Source organism: Prionailurus bengalensis, chromosome A3 (genome assembly GCF_016509475.1).
Source record: "Prionailurus bengalensis isolate Pbe53 chromosome A3, Fcat_Pben_1.1_paternal_pri, whole genome shotgun sequence".
NCBI classification, from domain to species: Eukaryota; Metazoa; Chordata; class Mammalia; order Carnivora; family Felidae; genus Prionailurus; species Prionailurus bengalensis.
The window spans coordinates 14,964,104-14,980,985 of record NC_057354.1 but is presented as its reverse complement, the minus strand read 5'-3'; the positions used below and the strand labels follow the sequence as shown (position 1 = coordinate 14,980,985).

Below are 16,882 nucleotides of genomic sequence, written 5' to 3'. Positions count from 1 at the left end.
TCGACACCTATTTCCCTAGTCTCTGCCTTGAAATTAGCTCTTTAACCTCAAAGTGCTAGAAAACACATGAAGTTATTTACTAACCACCTGGGGAAAGGGAACATAGCCAGTGCCAAGCCTGCAAGCTGCTATGCTCCCTTGTGCCTCTCTGCTCGGTCTCTTCAGGAAACAATGTGAAAAAGAGGCAAGCAAAGAGGTACTGTGAACTCTGGATTGGCTAGAACGGTTTCCTGACAGTTCTGCAAGATCACGGCACTTCATAAAGAAGGCCTGGCAGGCCAATGCAGAGACACGTGCCTCCCGAAGTGGTGGGGATTCGGGGTGGCTCCATGAAGGGGGTATCTATTGCTTTGCATGACCAACATATATTCCCTCTTCGGTTTTCCTTTGGGAAAGCACCCTTCCTACTCAGTCCACATGATTCCACAGGCCTAATTCCACCTGTAGCTCTAGGAATGGGGCACATGACCCAGCCCTGGCTAATCGGGAATCTTAGCACCGCTGGTTCAAGGATGGGACAGTGAGCCAGGTCAGTCCAATGAGAAACAATTCCAGGCCTTTAAATGGAAGCACTGGGAAACAGAGGCTTTTGCTGAGACAGATGTATAGGGTTAGTGCCATTCTGCCTTTTCCAGTAGAAAGCTTGCGTGAGAACGAGGGTAATACAGGGACCAAGTCTTGATGACGTGGTTTGTCACTGGATGTGGCCATACCTGATATTCCCAGTCAGGCAAACTAAAAATTTCCCTTTGGGGCGGAGCCAGTTTGCAATGGGTTTTCTGTCAAGCCACAACTGACAGAACTCTGGCTCGATGTAGGAGAGCAATGCTAGAACCCACAGCCCAAGTTCGGTGGGTACGGCTGCCAAAGGAAGTCTTCATTTCTCTTCTGACCATTCTCCTTACTCAGGAGAAATAACCGAAGGATTCTTACTTAGTCTGCTTGTTGACCACAATCACAGAACAATCAACAGGCCTCTCAGCATCAAAGCGTCTCTGGATTTCCTCAAAATACTGACGATAAAGCTCTTCTCTACGCCGTTCCTCACGTTTCAAACGTTCTGGAAGACACCGACAAGGAAAACTGAAATATGGACTGTGCCTTTCTATAAAAATAAGCCACAGACCTTACTTTAAATCCTACAAGTATGTAGGCCAAGGTCGTAATATACATATACTCTGTCTGAGTTACTCTTCTGGACTACCTCCTAAAAATAGCCAGTATTATTATTTTTTATTACTATAAATTCATTGAAATGGAATGGCTGGATTAGAGGGCATGGTCACTTAAATGCATCATCTGCTGCATACTGCCAAACTGCCCTCTAAAGGCTGTTAACTTATCCCTTCACAGGGGTAGATTACCTAGTGCTAATTCTCTGCATCTTGGTCAACATTGGGTGTTGTCATTTTTAAACATTCCTGCCAACTTGACAGGTAAAAGATAGTATTCCATTACTATTCTAATTTGCATTTTGGGGACAACTATTTAAGACTCTCATTCACAGGTATTTGTTAATTTGTTCCGGAAAAAAAAAAAAAAATCACGTGGTGAAGTTTTATTACAAATTAAAAATGAGGCTCTTATTTCAACTACAAAACAATTACGAGATCTTTAAGGATGTATTGAGAATAATCAGGCTTTGAAAAAACATTTTGTCTTTATCTAAAAAAGAGACGCTATTAGGTAAAAATTACATATAAAACAAAAAAACCCCACATCACATGCCGCACAGAGAGTGCCGACAGTTGTAGTTATTTGGTTAACAGGCAAAAAGCAAGCACTTATTAACCCTCTCCAGCTGTAATCTTTTGTTCATTTCTTATTGCTACAATTCTGTATTTACTTCTTGTTACATGACTAAAGCAGATGATAGTAATCTTGCATTTTACAAATTATTTTCAAGCTAAATGTTCCCTACATACTAATAGGCTATCTGTATTTCTTCTTTTTGTGGATTGCTTAGCCAAGTCGTTAGTCCCTTTCCAGTTGGTTATTTGTAAAGTGTTCTATCAGTAACAAATAAACTGCTACTTTACCTTTTGCACGAGACTGACTTTCTGGGCCTGGAGGGCCTCGTCCATCAAAGCTATCTCTGTAACGGTCAAAGTAAGGGTCGTCCTTCCTCCTGCAATAGTCATCCATTCGCAGGTATCGGTCATAAGAGCTTTCTCTCCTGAAAAGTGGGAGAAATTTGCACAAAGTTAAAACTCACCTATCCTGCAAAACTCAGATATAGAGAATTCTTCAAGACCCAGTCCCCTGTGAGGAAACAGCACAGTAAGGCAGTGGACTCTGGGATTAGACAAACGAGATTCACTGCTTATCAGTTCGGTGGCTGTGACTCTTAACCTGCCTTGCAAAATGGCTGGGAGGATGTACAGAAAGCTCTCATAATAGTTTCTGGCTTAAAGGAAATGCAAAATAACTAACAGTAATGACTGATATTAATTTTGAGGACTCCCATCCCCCCTGCCTGTGCTTCTTAAAAAACTGTTGTTTAAAATACATACAAAAATACAAATATTTCATATAAATCTATACATAAATTTCTCATCACCCTAAGCAGAACACTCATTAAGCAGTAACTCTTCACTTCCCATCCCTATAACCTCTAATCTATTTTCTGTCTCTGTGAATTTGTCTTCTCTAGATATTTCATGTAAGTGGAATCACACATTATTTGTTCTTTTGTGTCTGTCTGGATTACTTCATTTAGCATGTTTTCAAGGTCCATCCCTGTTGCAGCAGGTGTCAGAATTACCTTCCATTTTATGGCTGAATAATATTCCACTGTATGGATATATCACATTTTTTAATTCATTCACCTTTTGACAGACTTTTGGGTTTTGTCCATCTCCCAGCCACTGTGGAGAGTGCTGCTCTGCACATTTACATGCAAGTATCTGTTTGAGTCCCTCTTTTCAAGTCTTCTGGGTACACACCCAGAGTGAAATTGATGGGTCAGAGCAATTCTACTGCATTTAATTTTTTTATAAAATTTTTTTTTTCAATGTTTATTTTTATTTTTGGGACAGAGAGAGACAGAGCATGAATGGGGAAGGGGCAGAGAGAGAGGGAGACACAGAATCGGAAACAGGCTCCAGGCTCTGAGCCATCAGCCCAGAGCCCGACGCAGGGCTCGAACTCACGGACCGCGAGATCGTGACCTGGCTGAAGTCGGACGCTTAACCGACTGCGCCACCCAGGCGCCCCGCATTTAATTTTTTAAGGAACCGCCTGCCAACTGCTCTCTACAGCGGCCATACTATCTTACACTCCGACCAACAATGTTTGAGGCTTCTAGTCTCTACACCTCGCCAGTGCTTGTTCTTTTCTTTTGTTGTTTTCCTTACTAAATTATCATAGCCGTCCTAGTAGGTATGAGGTGGTATCTCATTGTGGCTTTAATTTGCATTTCCCTGTTGACTAATGATGCGGCGAGTCTTTTCACAGACTTACTGGCTATGTGTGTGTCTTCCCTGTGTTTTTGCACTGCCAAAACAATTTGCACTCCATCTTTTTTGTCCATTTGCACAATACTACCTTTCATAGGCTACAGGGAGAGATTCAGATTCATTCACTAAGCATAATTCATTGAACATTCACACATTCAGCAAATATTTATTGAGGAGCACATCTGCCACTCGCTAGACACTGGAAACCTAAGGCTGATAAAGTCACTGTCCTTACAGAGTTTCCAATTAGTTCAGCAGAACACCCACAAAAAAAGACTGTTACAAAAAAACCCCAACAAAGATCTACGCGGATGGCCGAGTATGTACCTGTACATGGGCTCTCGGGAGTCTCTCATATCTCTGTATCTGTCATACATGGGGTCCCGGTGATCCCGAAAATCCCTAGAGTCTCTTAGATCACGAAAGTCTCTGAGGTCCCTCATGTCCCGAGCATCACGCATACTTCTGCTGTCTCTGTGATCCCGAATGTCTCTGCTATCTCTGTGGTCCCGCAAGTCTCGGGGGTCTCGAATGGCTCTGCTATCCCGGGCATCCCGGCCATTTCTGCCATCCCTGGGCTCTCTCCTTGGACTTCCTCGAATTGGGGATCGATCACGTCTTGTATCTCGACCATCTCCAAAGCCATATGGATCTCTGTGGGAGGTAGCAAGAAGAAGCTAAGACAAAGAAATTGAAGGTAGCCAACCCTTCAGCTCTTTAATGGAGGAAGCCCCCACCCTTTCCAAGCATTTTTCTCTAAAACACAGCAGCCAGTGAGAACATGACTACAACTTTAAAGACAGTCACCCATCTCATCAGCGAATAAAGACTAGTAGGTTCCAGGATCTCAAAAGATTAGGACATCAGAGGAAGAACGTATGACCCAAAGCCAAATGTCTTGACTGCGGTCATAGTATTTGTCAGGTTTCAGGGAGTAATTCGGTATCCCTTACACCATGTTTATCATCTCCACAGGTTTTCAGAGTGAAAGCATCTTTCCCCTAGAACCTGTTTTTTCCAACCAGACTTGTTTGAAAGAGATTTTAAAAGGGGGGGAAAGTTGGAGGGACACAGTAAGGGGCAAGACTCATGAAGAAAAAAGGAGGAAATGCACAATCTCATACAAAGGAACAGTGATCAAAGTAGTTGTCCCTGAAGTACAGAAAACTTCACTTAAAATATATAGTACGATAATCAAATTAAGGGAAAAAAGAAAAAGTACAATATGATACACACACAGTAAAGTAGGAGAACACTCAGCTTCTGTCTTTTCAACATAGTTATTGAGTAGTGGTCTCTCTTAATCTGAGTTTAATGCAGAACCCAGTTCCCTCCCCTCTTTTTAAACAGTGTTTGAAATCACAGACATATTTGTGCTGATCTCATTCAATATCCTTCATGTGACATTCCACTCCACTGGAAACTCAACCTATCTAAAATTAAACTTCTTATTCAACCCATTTCTTACTCAGTCCCATTCCCGACTTTTTCACTTCTGCCGAGATTCATTCTTCCTAGTTACCAAGGTTTAAGTTTTTGAAAATTAACGTTGATTCTTTCTTTCCTATCCCCATTAAGTCACCTGAATCCTGTTCATTTTTCCTTTTCATTCCCCCTGGATTCATCAATCCAAACCCTTATTTTTATGCTCGGTACGAACAAGTTTCCAAAACACAAACCAAAAACCAATCTTCCAGATTTCAATTCATTCTACACATAAATATCAGATTAACCATCCAAATTTCCACCTGTTGCCAATCACGGCTTGACGATCACATTTCTGTGTACCCCTCCATAACAAATCTGGACTTTCCAACTATTATCCCTCCCCCATTTCCTGATTCAACCCCCTCAGGTCTGTCCTTATGACTTAACTCATATGATTCTTATCTGCTTCAGGATTTCTGTTCATATTTTTCAACTTGGAATATTTTTCTTGCACTTAATGCAAGTATCATCCAATCCTCACAGGCAAATTCATGTCTCAAATCGTCCAAGAAGTCTTCTCTAATCTCCCTAGTAACTGCTGATCTTTCTGGCTGCTCAATGCTTAGAACACTTACTATTTCTATTACTCATCTTGATATAGTTACGTTTTTACAACAATGTCTTCTTGTTTGACCTACTTTTAAGGATTACCTCCTCCATAAAATCTGCCCTAAACTCTTGAACTTCCCCAACAAATATGTTCCTCCTCCAGTCCTCTCCATCTCGATAAATGCCACATCTACCTACACTGTTGCTCAAGCTAGGAAACTGAATGTCATCTCTTCCAAAGTCCCAACTGCTCTTCCAATCATATTTTCAAATTCTGTCCATTCTTTTTCTGAAATTGATTATCAATTCTGCCCATTTCTTTACCTTCATTAATACCACTAAAGGCCAACTCATAATAATCTTTCCCTAACAAAGCAAGAGACTTCTAAAGTGGGGAAAGATTTCCCCATTTCTGCTCTTGCCTCTTTTTCTAATCTTTTTTCCAGATTATTCTAGGGTGATCTTTCAAATACATAAAACCTTTTACTGGTTTCCCGCAGTGTTCAGAATTCAATCTAAAATCTCTACTAAGGCTGGGCAGGTGCTGCATGGTCTTGGCTGTTTTCTCCAATCTTGTCCCCTCCCCTCCCAAGTTCACCATTATCTTGCCACATTGGCCTTTCAGCTAGAACTAGCCAAGGCTTTTCCTGATGCCTCTACTTGAGCAGCAAAAACAGATCCGCACTCATTCTCTCTGTCTCAGCACAATGAATGTTTCTTACCCCTGATTCTAACAGTCTAAAAGTTTACTTTCTGCCCTTAAATCCTGGCCACGTTTTCTCATAGCACTGTTTTTGTCACTGATCACAATTTGACACATTTACTTGTTTAACGTCTGCTGTCAGACTGTGAGTCCATGAGGACAAGGACTGTCAGTGTGACTCTCTACTATAAACCCACTATGTAGGTTTATAATGTCTGGCATATGCAGCGAATGCTCCATGACTATGTGCAATGAACCTTGCTCCTGTACATATTTCTGTCGCTGCACTTATCACACCGTTCTGTAATTATGTTTACATGGCTTTTCTATTAAAGACTAAGCTCTTTTGAAGTCTTTGGATCCCTAGGACGACAGCACGGAGCTCAGCGTTTAATGAATTGAATTTTCCAACTGAACTATAAGCCTCTCATGAGCAGGCATCCTGTTTCGTTTATACTTCCGTCATCTATCATGATTACACATTACTAGGCAGCCATCATGATGCCTTGCCATCAGCTTGGTAGAGAGCCTCAGTTCCACTTCATCCACAAGGGCACAGCAAAACCAATTTAAATGCCAATTTTGCATCTATGAAAAGTCCTTGTCATACATTTTAAGGCTCACAAGTACTCCTGATTTGTGGGAGCAAACATATGGGAGACCAGGGAATTTAAATGAGGTACTAAGCAGTTTTCCTATTAAAGTGCAGACTGACCAAGATTCTTACTCTGGTTTTTATTAGGTCATATAATCTTCCTCACATGTATAACATCTGCTAGAGTATATAATGTGGGCAAACACTCAAGATTCTATGGGAAGGGACAACCATTAAGTATTTTTGGATTAATGATCGGTAGATAAACCTGCCTTGGGGAGCAGTTGGAAGCAGTCATTAGAGGTAGAATCAGATTTCAAGTGTTCTTGGCAATCAGGGATGAGAGAGATCATGAACCTGACAGACCACAGACCACACACACAGCCTTTGGGTGTTGGAAATGAGGGGTGGGGATATGGATAAGAACACCGAGTCACAGCACATTATCACAGCCTTAGGATAACTATAAAGGCCGTACCACTCTCCTTCTTTTGAATCCACTAAAGTGCCTTACTTACCTGTCAGAGTCCATCCCTGGAGGTTGACCATAACCCGAGATTCCCAAAGTCTCGGCTCACGCTTCCAGTGTGAGAAGGCAAGCACTCCCTTTCCCTCAATGAATCTAAAGTCCATGTGCAACAAAACTACTAATTCCCCCTCAATTGCCTTCTGGGTAAAATGAAGAAAAGATGATATTCACAAGGTGGAAAGAACCAAAGGAATGGTGGAAATAGGAACAGAGAAGATAACAATTCTCTAAAATGAAAAGGCAAAGCTTTTCTCCTTTCTCCAAAAGATGAGCAGTATGGCAGAAGCTGTTCTTCTGGAGACAAAAACAAAAAACCTTTTAGGGTCACTGTAGGACCCAAATCAAGAATTCCCCAGAACAAAAGGGCTTCTGCTGCTGGCCCCAACATCTTTCTCAAAACAAGAACCAGCTAACAAAAGGGAGGTACAGCGTGCAGGATTCAGAGTGCCGCAAGGACGAAGCCCCTGAACAAGATGCGTGACCTTAGGTAACAAGTGGGTTAAAAGCAAGTTTCTGGAGCCCAATAAGGCTCAATCTCATCCCATGGCACCAGAGGTGTTTTACTTAGACCAAATGCAGTGTACCCTTAGGTACCAGGTCACTAGAGGCTAAAATGAAACCGAACCTTTAAACTGAACCAGTTAGAGAAGTTTCAGCACTGGAGTCCACAAACTGAAGGCAGATGACAAACACTACTAAAACTGTTATAAATTTCTCATCTATTCAGCTGGGAAAAAAAGCCAAGTGCTCTTTGCCTTGAGAGAAATATCGTCATATCATTTAGAAACACGTGACAGGGAAGGGAAGGGTGGGTGAAGGGAAAAGCCATGGCTCAGGTGGCAAGTGATGCGCTTCTGGTAGAAGTGCTTCTCTTCCTGGGGACTAAAGAGGTGAGCAGAGCACTAGGCGTTTGAGAGCCTACAGAGTAAGAACGACAAATGACCATCTTGGAAGAGCACGATGGACTTTGAGCTTTTCTTCCTCCAGAGAATGAAACCTCAAGCCCAGGATCGTGTTCTTTGTCCTTGGCTCCACAGAACATTCCGGAGAAAGACCTCGGTCCTTTTTTGTTGGCATCTCCGTTCCGCCTTTCTGTTCAATGCAATATTTTCCTTGGGAGGGCCAGTTTTTTGTTTACTCCTGAAAAAAAATTCTCCAATAGCTCTTGGTACTTCTGTTCTGTCACAGATACTGTCCACAAATATTATGATCTAAACGGCTGGCTGCTGTGTGATGTCGATCCCCCACCACGATGGCTCCGTGCTACTGAGAAACGGAGACAACAGACTTGTGTGGAATTTTGCCATTAGGTGACAGCAGGATATGGGGTGCAATGAGGTATCACACCTCACAGATCCGAATTTTGTTAAGTGTCCACGCTTCTCCCTAGGAAGCACACTGGTGATTTTCTCGAGCACAAATATGACTTTTCTGTCGGTGGAGGTGGCACTTGCTCTGAGAATCGACGGCTGTTCTTTAAGTGTTAGTGCCTGGTATCTTAACTTGTGAGGCTCACCTAGAGCTAGCGCTGTCTCATACCCAAGTGCAAGTGGTCATCAGAGGAATCAGCGCCGTGGATATGCAGAAATCACCTTGGGCCACGTAAGAAAACTGTCTACAGCTAGGGTATTTCTGAGGAACCGATCTTGGACCACCTTCACCAAAGAGGCACCAGGCCTAACATCCTTAACAAATACGTGGGAAAAATTCTCTGCAGAGCTTTTGATGTACACAAATTAGTTCTATTTGCTCTTTTTTACGCCAGGCAGGAAGATTTAGGAAATACGGCGTCTCATTTGGAGGTCACATCTGTGTCGGGGTATGCTCCCAAGACCTGGATTGCCAGGGTGTTGAGCTGAAGATAGAAACGGAGAACATCTGAGGTACAGTCAGAATCACGGTCCAGTCTTTAAAGAAGGTAAAGGCCAGCGCCTAGTACCAAAGCTAGACAACTTACGTGGTAACTAAGCAATGTGCTCAAGAGTCCAATGAGGCGGTCCAAGGGCTAAATGATGAGAATTCAGGCCGAAATTTGATCCGGAGCAGGGATCCCTGATGCAGCCATTCTGTGCTTGGCTGGACCAATACTGTTAGAACTACACACTGACAGCTGGAGTCATCAGGGAGGCACATTACTGAACAGAGAGCAATGCCAGCAGAACTGTGGCTTACGGAGACGTTTGAAGAGGTGACAATCCTGTGAAAACTCCCAAAGATACGGAGGTGTTTTGACACTCAAGGTTAACGTCCAGCAAAACAAGGTGTTACGAAGGTCTCGCCAGCATGCTTAGAAACTATTTTATCAAAAGTAGCAACACCGAAGACATAAAAGTACAACTTAAGGGAAATATTTGCCACAAATACACGCCCCCCCCCCCCCCCCGGAAACATTGCATTCCCTATGGCAGGGGACACACAAATGATTAGGGTTGCCAAATGAAGGTAGTTTGGCTGTTGTCAAGAGACTGGAATTACTTCAAGGCTTTGACTGGAAGTATGCACTCAAAGAGTGGTATCTAGTGTTCACCCTTGAAGAAACGATTAGATTCTTCCAGGCTCACTAGTCATCCATCTTGCCTACTTATTCCATTTTATTTCTGCCCTCTTGGTACACCTTAAGAGACAACACATGATCAGTACGATGATCAAAATGTTAGTATTCTGTTTTGAATATTCAATTTTTCTGGCTTTAGAGTTTCTTTATTAAAAAAATGTTTTTAATGTGTATTTATTATTGAGAGAGACAGCATGAGCATGGGAGGGGCAGAGAGAGGGGCAGACACAGAATCTGAAGCAGGCTCCAGGCTCTGAGCTGTTAGCACAGAGTCCGACACAGGGCTCGAAATCACCAATTGCGAGATCATGACCTGAGCCAAGGTCGGACGCTTAACCGACTGAGCCGCCCGGACACCCCTGGCTTTAGAGTTTTTACATTTTTATTCTTAAAGGTAAAAAACTGGGACTCTCTGCTCAGGTTTGAGATGGGGCTCAGAATAGATTTTATTAAATGCGAACATCTTTCTTCTTTGAACTTTATTAATAAGCATGACAGTATGACACTTCATCACGTTAAATAACATGCTGAGGAACCCAGTTAGGGACACAGCACCAAGGGGGAAGACTGACTTTTGATGGAAATTGAATTAGTCTAGCTGTGCCTCCTAATGATTGTTAAAAAAAAAAAAAAAAAAAAAAAAAAAAAAAAAAAAGCAGGAAGCTACTGTCCTATCTATATCCCAAATAATCTCATTTTAGAAACTGTTACTGAGGAAGGGGGGATTTTAAAAGAATCATATGTATGTATCTAGTAGGGAGAACGTTTTAAAAGGCCCCCTCTAACATTGTTTGTATGTTATTAAAAAAAGAAGAAAAGCATACAGCTGTTTTTTCCATTACAGATGAAATTACAGAGTGGCATTTTTAACTTAATGTCCTGGCAATAGCTATACTGGATTCCAAGCAGAGGAGATGGTTATTTCCCCAACACTACCAATGTTTGTTGAATACCTATAATCAATTGGAAATATTAAAAGCAGTTGGTTAAGTGTCATTAACAGGATGACATCAATCTACTACTCTGTATTTTGCAATGTGTCTTGGTTTTTTGTTGTTATTTTGGTCTGTTTTTTGTTTTCTTTTTTTGCCTGAAAAAACACACAGATATTGTCTAGAGATTGTAAGTATTGTGGGGAAAAGAAAGAGTGGAGAGGATTTTACTAGTGGAGTCAGGGTCTACATAGTTACCAATTTCATATTCCTTCTGGTAAGCTACCTAGTCCAGAAACACAATCAGAGCTCCTTGGAAAGTGGATACACACCGTTATCTCCTTTTAAGCCACTTGGCAACCACAGCTTCCAATGGAAGCCCCATATTTCTGACTGTTAGTCAGATGCAAACTCTTAGCCCTCTGTAGTCCATGTTCACTGGGGCAATGAGGAACACAGATGGGACTTCCTAACATCTCCAGTATGGTCTGATGCAGCATAATGGAAGCAGACATCATACGCAACTGCTGCAGTTCTACAGGATTCATTTAAGTTCTTCAGGATGCTCACACATACCCACAAAATCAACCAACACAGTATTTACCTGCAAGCTACAGGCATCCCTTATGGTGTTCAAGACAACAGACATAATGCCAATGTATATGCTCACTTCTGCAGCGAGACTAATGGAGGGCCAGGGCATCCACGTGGCAGCTATAGTGTAGCTATAGTTGTGGTGTCAGATTCAACTCCTCTGCACCGGCAGAGTGTTCAAAGAATCCAACTGAAACCACCACCTTGCTGCTACAATCTGCTTGAACTCTGCCGAGCAGTCGTGTATAATCTATTCCTGCTAGCGTAGAAAATACCCATCCTTCACATCGAAGTGGGACGATATACACCAAACATACAGCAGCCATTCTTTCCTATAAGTGGGTAACAAAATATAGGTGTCTCAAAGGACAGCTGTATGTTATGTGTAAGTGAGTTGGGTATATCCCGGGTGACCTGTGGAGCTCCTAGTACATTGCAGACTAGGATTCATTGTACTCAGCAGTGTTCAGTTCATTATAGGAAACGTAGTCTATCATGGTATATAGTTTAGGTATATAGTTTATTGTGGAAAATTGGTATTTTTACTTAGAGGAAAAAGCAAAATCCATACTGAGTATTCATTTGGGCCATGAAGAGACACCAGATATGAAATACAGCGTATCTGCCTGCAATCCACACAAAAGTGCACACACTGCATCTGCTAGTTTGGAGACTGTATCTTTGATGTAAATGGCAACATTACTAAGACCCTTCTTTGAGAGAAGGGGCCAATATAATGCATATCTCAAGGGTATACATCAGGACAACCTCTTTTGTATATATTAGAAGAAAGAATATATTAGGGAAATGCCTTTTATTTCCAGAAAAGCTAAGAAAAAGGGAGACTTTTGAGAGCTGGAGTGTTTTTTGCCCTTTTTTATTTCCCCTCGAACAGTAACCCAAGCATGCGAGCAAACAGGGGATGTGCAGCACAGGCACAGCAGCAATCTCTCAAGCAGCACTTTCCATAAACCTGGGTTAACATCTGGACCGGCAGCCATGTGGAATGAAGAGTCGAATCTCTGATGCTCGCTGCAGTGCAGCAAAGCACACACCAACGACCCCGGGGCACTCCTCCTGCTGTGGAGGCTCCCATTGACACGTGAGCTGGGGACAGAGAGGTTTATCCTCTTCCAATTGCCTGCAACTCATGTTGCAGGCTGAACTTGCTGGGTTTGTCACCGAAAACACAAAGCTTCTCTGCATCTCCTGATGTATGTTTAAAAAAAGCAGCAAGGCCTTTCACACAAGGTTCATGTTCTTATTGTTTGCTTGAGCGTTTCTGATTTGTTGGGGGGAAGAAAAGACCCTTGATGTACGAAGTTGGGCTTAACTCCCCAGAGCCCAACTCTCCCAAGGTAACTCACTGCTTCAGGGTACTTTACCTTCGTGTGGGGCTGGGTCTTGATGGAGCCGTATTCATATTTCTTCTTTCCGCTGCCTTATTAATATCTGAAAAGAATAATCAACCCATCTGTTCAATGCTACGGAATAAAAACAAAATCATCAGCACATTTCAAATGAAAGCAACAACAAAAAAACTACAATGACAACCAGATGGTGTAAGAAAATCCATTCAGCAGACACACTGTCACTTGGGCAATTTTTATTAAGTTACGGCAGTACATTGTCACGGTTTCGTAAGGAACGTCCCTCAGTTTTCTAGCTGACACAGTTTGTATAAAACGGGTTATGTCAATGCTTAACACTCTGCCAAGTCACAAACTTAACAACTGCCCCTTCCAAAAGGGGAAACGGTTGTCTTCTAAACTCTTGGAGAGCCAGCTCTGAGATTCTTTTTTGAGGGAAGGAGAGTGGGAGAAAGAGGAGAGAGTTTAAAAAAAAAAGAACAAAGGCAAATAATTCCACTTTATGTGACAAAGAAGTAACAACTGGACCCTGCTGTCTTAAAACTTCCAATATCCCATGAAGCAGGCCTACTTTTAATGTGCCTTGTGTTGCATCCCATTAGATAGAATCTTCCAGAATGACATGTAGGAAATTAATTTTCTTCCTAAACAAAGTATATTATATGTTAACATCTATAGCCCTCACAGATAAGTAGCTAAGAATAAGAATTGGCATTTGGTATAATAGGGTTAGATAACAAAACACTTCACATAAGAAGTTTTCATTAGAGAAGACTGGCATTTACAACTAGGTAAGGGAGAACAGTGGAATCGTACAAACTTACTTAGAAAAGCCAATTTGTGCAGTTAAAGCCTGCTTGCTAAATACAAATCTGCTTTGCAAAAATGAAGTGAATAATAAAAACACCATGTATAAGAAAGAAATGATGAAGTATCTAAAGAAATGTACCCATCTATGTCCAAAGATAACACAGACCAATTTTTATATGACTTAAAAATGAATAAATTCATTCATAATTTCATTCTTTAGTTGAATGAAGAAATAAAACTGTGTCCTGCTATGGTGTAGTTTTGTTCCCCTTGTTCCGTATTAAGTGATTAGTAGTGTATCTAATGACATTAAATGGTATTAAGCACTCACATAATTAGAGTGCTTTAAAATTGTAATTATGTATTTAAAAAATTCCAACCAGAGTCCTATGGTGTGAGAGACTATAGTAATAACCAGAAATTTAAGAGGTCTGGCACAGACTTTACCCCGCTATTTGTCAACTTTTGAGTTCCCGTTCAAGTGAGAACGATCTTCACTTCCATTTTAAGTCAGAGTTTCTATTATGTCTAGGAGAAGAATGACTTTTGATAAATTGAAGGTAACATAAATTTAAACAGTAAGAGAAGCACAGTCCACCCTAAACTGCCTCTCACATTTTCATTAAGCAGACACAAGCTATCATCCAGCTATATATCCAAGAGAAATGAAAACATGTGTCCACACAAAGACTTATATGCAAACTTTCATAGTAGCATTACACATAATAACATATTCAAAACTGGAAACATTTCAAACGTCGGTCAACTGGTGAATGGATAATCAAAATGTGTTATATCTATAAAATGGAATACTACTCAACAACAGAAATAAATGAACTACTAATAAAAAAAAATCAGAAAATAATATCTATATAGGACTTGGCCTATAATCTCTGATCATGGCTTTGGTATGGCAAGTGGCACTTTCGCAATTTATAACCCTCAAAGTTAATGAACATCTGAATTACGCATTATATAATGATAGGCCTTACAAGGAACACCTAACTCTCTTCTATGTAATTGTGAAGAATATCAGTTCAGGTTTAGAAGGGCCTACTGACCTAGTCTGCTCTTTAATATGGAGTGACTATGATTCAGAGAGAAATGTAATCTCTTCGATTGTTGAGGTAGTTTTCAGAGTATCTCTGGAATACACTGAGGGTGGTGGTGGTGGTATAAAGATTTCTCCTAAATAAACACTGTAACTCCCAGTAGGATTCTATATATTATTAATTGGTTGTGAATAAAGAAAACTCACCTAAACATTGATTGACTTGAACATTGATTATGTTAGAGTACAGAACATAGGGTACTCTTTTAGTAGGGAAGTTTCTATCAATGCCATATAATTTGCCCATATGATATGAAAAGGACTATTACATTGTATAATTATATCCTGTTCTGTGAGCACCTACATATAGGACTGCAGAGACCAAAGCAGTCATGTATGACATACCTCTGGGGCAAAACTGGTTCCAGTTAGACTGAAGGAGGTAAATATTTTACTTTGAAGTTAGTGAAAAGTTTTTGTAATTATTTGAAATATTATTTAAAATTCAAGAATAATTTATCTTTTTGTTTTTTACTTATTTTTAGTTTTTAGAGAGAGCACATGCACAAGCGGGGGAGAAGCGCATAGGGAGAGAGAGAATCTTAAGTAGGCTCCATGCTCAGTGTGGAGCCTGACGCAGGGTTCAATCCCACGACCCCAGGATCATGACCTGAGCTGACATCAAGAGTTGGACGGACGCTCAACCTACTGAGCCACCCAGGCATCCCAAGATTATTGTATCTTTAAATAATTTTGATTGTAATTTGCCTCCTCATCGAAGAGTCTAAGGCAATTATACTTTGATGATGTGACTTATGTTCTGCAAAAAAGAGAACTCTCAGACCATTTTCTTTTTTCCCTTACGCCAAGTGTTTGGTTATTCACAGCTATTTAAGAGTTCCTTATACTTCCATCTTGGATGAGTTATAGAGAAAATGAGACCTGGAAATTTCTGATCGTTTCAGTGCCACCCAAGAGGGCTGCTCAGGTTACAGGAGAGCTGGGGGGCAGGTTTCAGTGAGAGTTATGAAAACAAAACTATCGTCACCACCAATCCCAATACACAAAACATCCTAACACATGGTCACCCAGAACTTCTGCAAAACCTATGAGTTCAGAAATACAGGAAGAATAGAGAAGCTACAAAAGTACAAATAACTTCAGGGAGCTGATCAGACAGTATAGCAAAGATTTAAAAAGTCAAGGGAAAAAACCCTTGCCCCATTACTTTTTTTTTTTTTTTTACAATTTTTTGTTATACAACTTAATAACCCATCAACTGGGAGGCTGGAGGTTCATTTGAACAAGTTTCTCTTTGAAAATGCAAATACTGGGACTGGGAAAGAGGGCTTTTGTATTAATTAGTTGAATCAGATTATTTTCTTCCTACATCCTTTCAGAGACACATAGTCCTATGCCAAGGAAATAGAAATGACATTAATGTAAAGGAAAAGAAAAAAAAGAAGGAAAGACAATTTGGGCACCTTTCTGGACATTAGGTAGGGAACATAATGGGAGAAAATGTAACCAACAAGAGGGTAGTGGAAACTTTAATGCTTCTTTCTCCTCCTGTTCTATCTCATTCTGGCCAAATGCCTGTAAGATCAAAAGTCAGTCTCTTAGCGCCTCTTTCACCTCGGCCTGGTTGGTACCTCTATACTTTGTTAACTATACTAGCAATGTGAGCACCACTGGAAATCACCATCACTACGAGGTACTTTGGCCTGAATATTTTCTAAGTGGTTTTCTGAAAATGGTTAAAAGCACTTTTCAGGTAAGGATTTTTAGACAAGAAAAATAACACCAACTGAAGGGATCTACATAAAAGGAAAAAAATTAGAAAATAATCTAGAAAACATGATGTCACAGAGGAAGTGGCAGAGCTGTTTTAAGTCACAAAAGACTGGGTTAAAGAACTTTCAAAGAACAACACAATGCCTAATGTACAATTTTATTTTAGACTAATATGCTAGACAAGGTTCACACAATGGTTTTTGTATAATGCTATAAATAAAAACGCATGTTTCATTCACAGCACCAAGAGCTGCTTTGCTCTTTTTATTAAAAATTTTTTTTAATTTTTTTTTTTCTTTTTTGAGAGAGAGAGAGAGAGAGAGAGAGAGAGAGAAGGAATGTAAGGAGGAGCAGAGAAAGAGGGAGACACAGAATCCAAGGTGGGCTGTAGGCTCTGAGCTGTCAGCACAGAGCCTGACGCAGGGCTCAAACCCATGAACCGCAAGATCATGACC

At 40.9% G+C, this 16,882-nt stretch overlaps 1 protein-coding gene across 3 annotated transcripts in view; it reads right to left on the bottom strand.

The window, feature by feature from the left end:
- The window catches only part of NCOA5 (nuclear receptor coactivator 5), a 31,117-nt gene that overhangs the window by 5,312 nt on the left and 8,923 nt on the right, over positions 1-16,882 (bottom strand). For 2 of the 3 annotated variants that reach the window (XM_043553816.1, XM_043553814.1), the window contains exons 2-5: positions 12,788-12,854; positions 3,786-4,112; positions 2,040-2,176; positions 934-1,060 (exon numbers count right to left, since the gene is read on the bottom strand). In XM_043553816.1, coding sequence (XP_043409751.1) covers positions 934-1,060; positions 2,040-2,176; positions 3,786-4,112; positions 12,788-12,825 — 629 coding nt within the window. In that variant the 5' untranslated portion in view covers positions 12,826-12,854. The remainder of the gene's footprint in view (positions 1-933; positions 1,061-2,039; positions 2,177-3,785; positions 4,113-12,787; positions 12,855-16,882) is intronic. The other variant, XM_043553815.1, reaches the window with a different exon arrangement.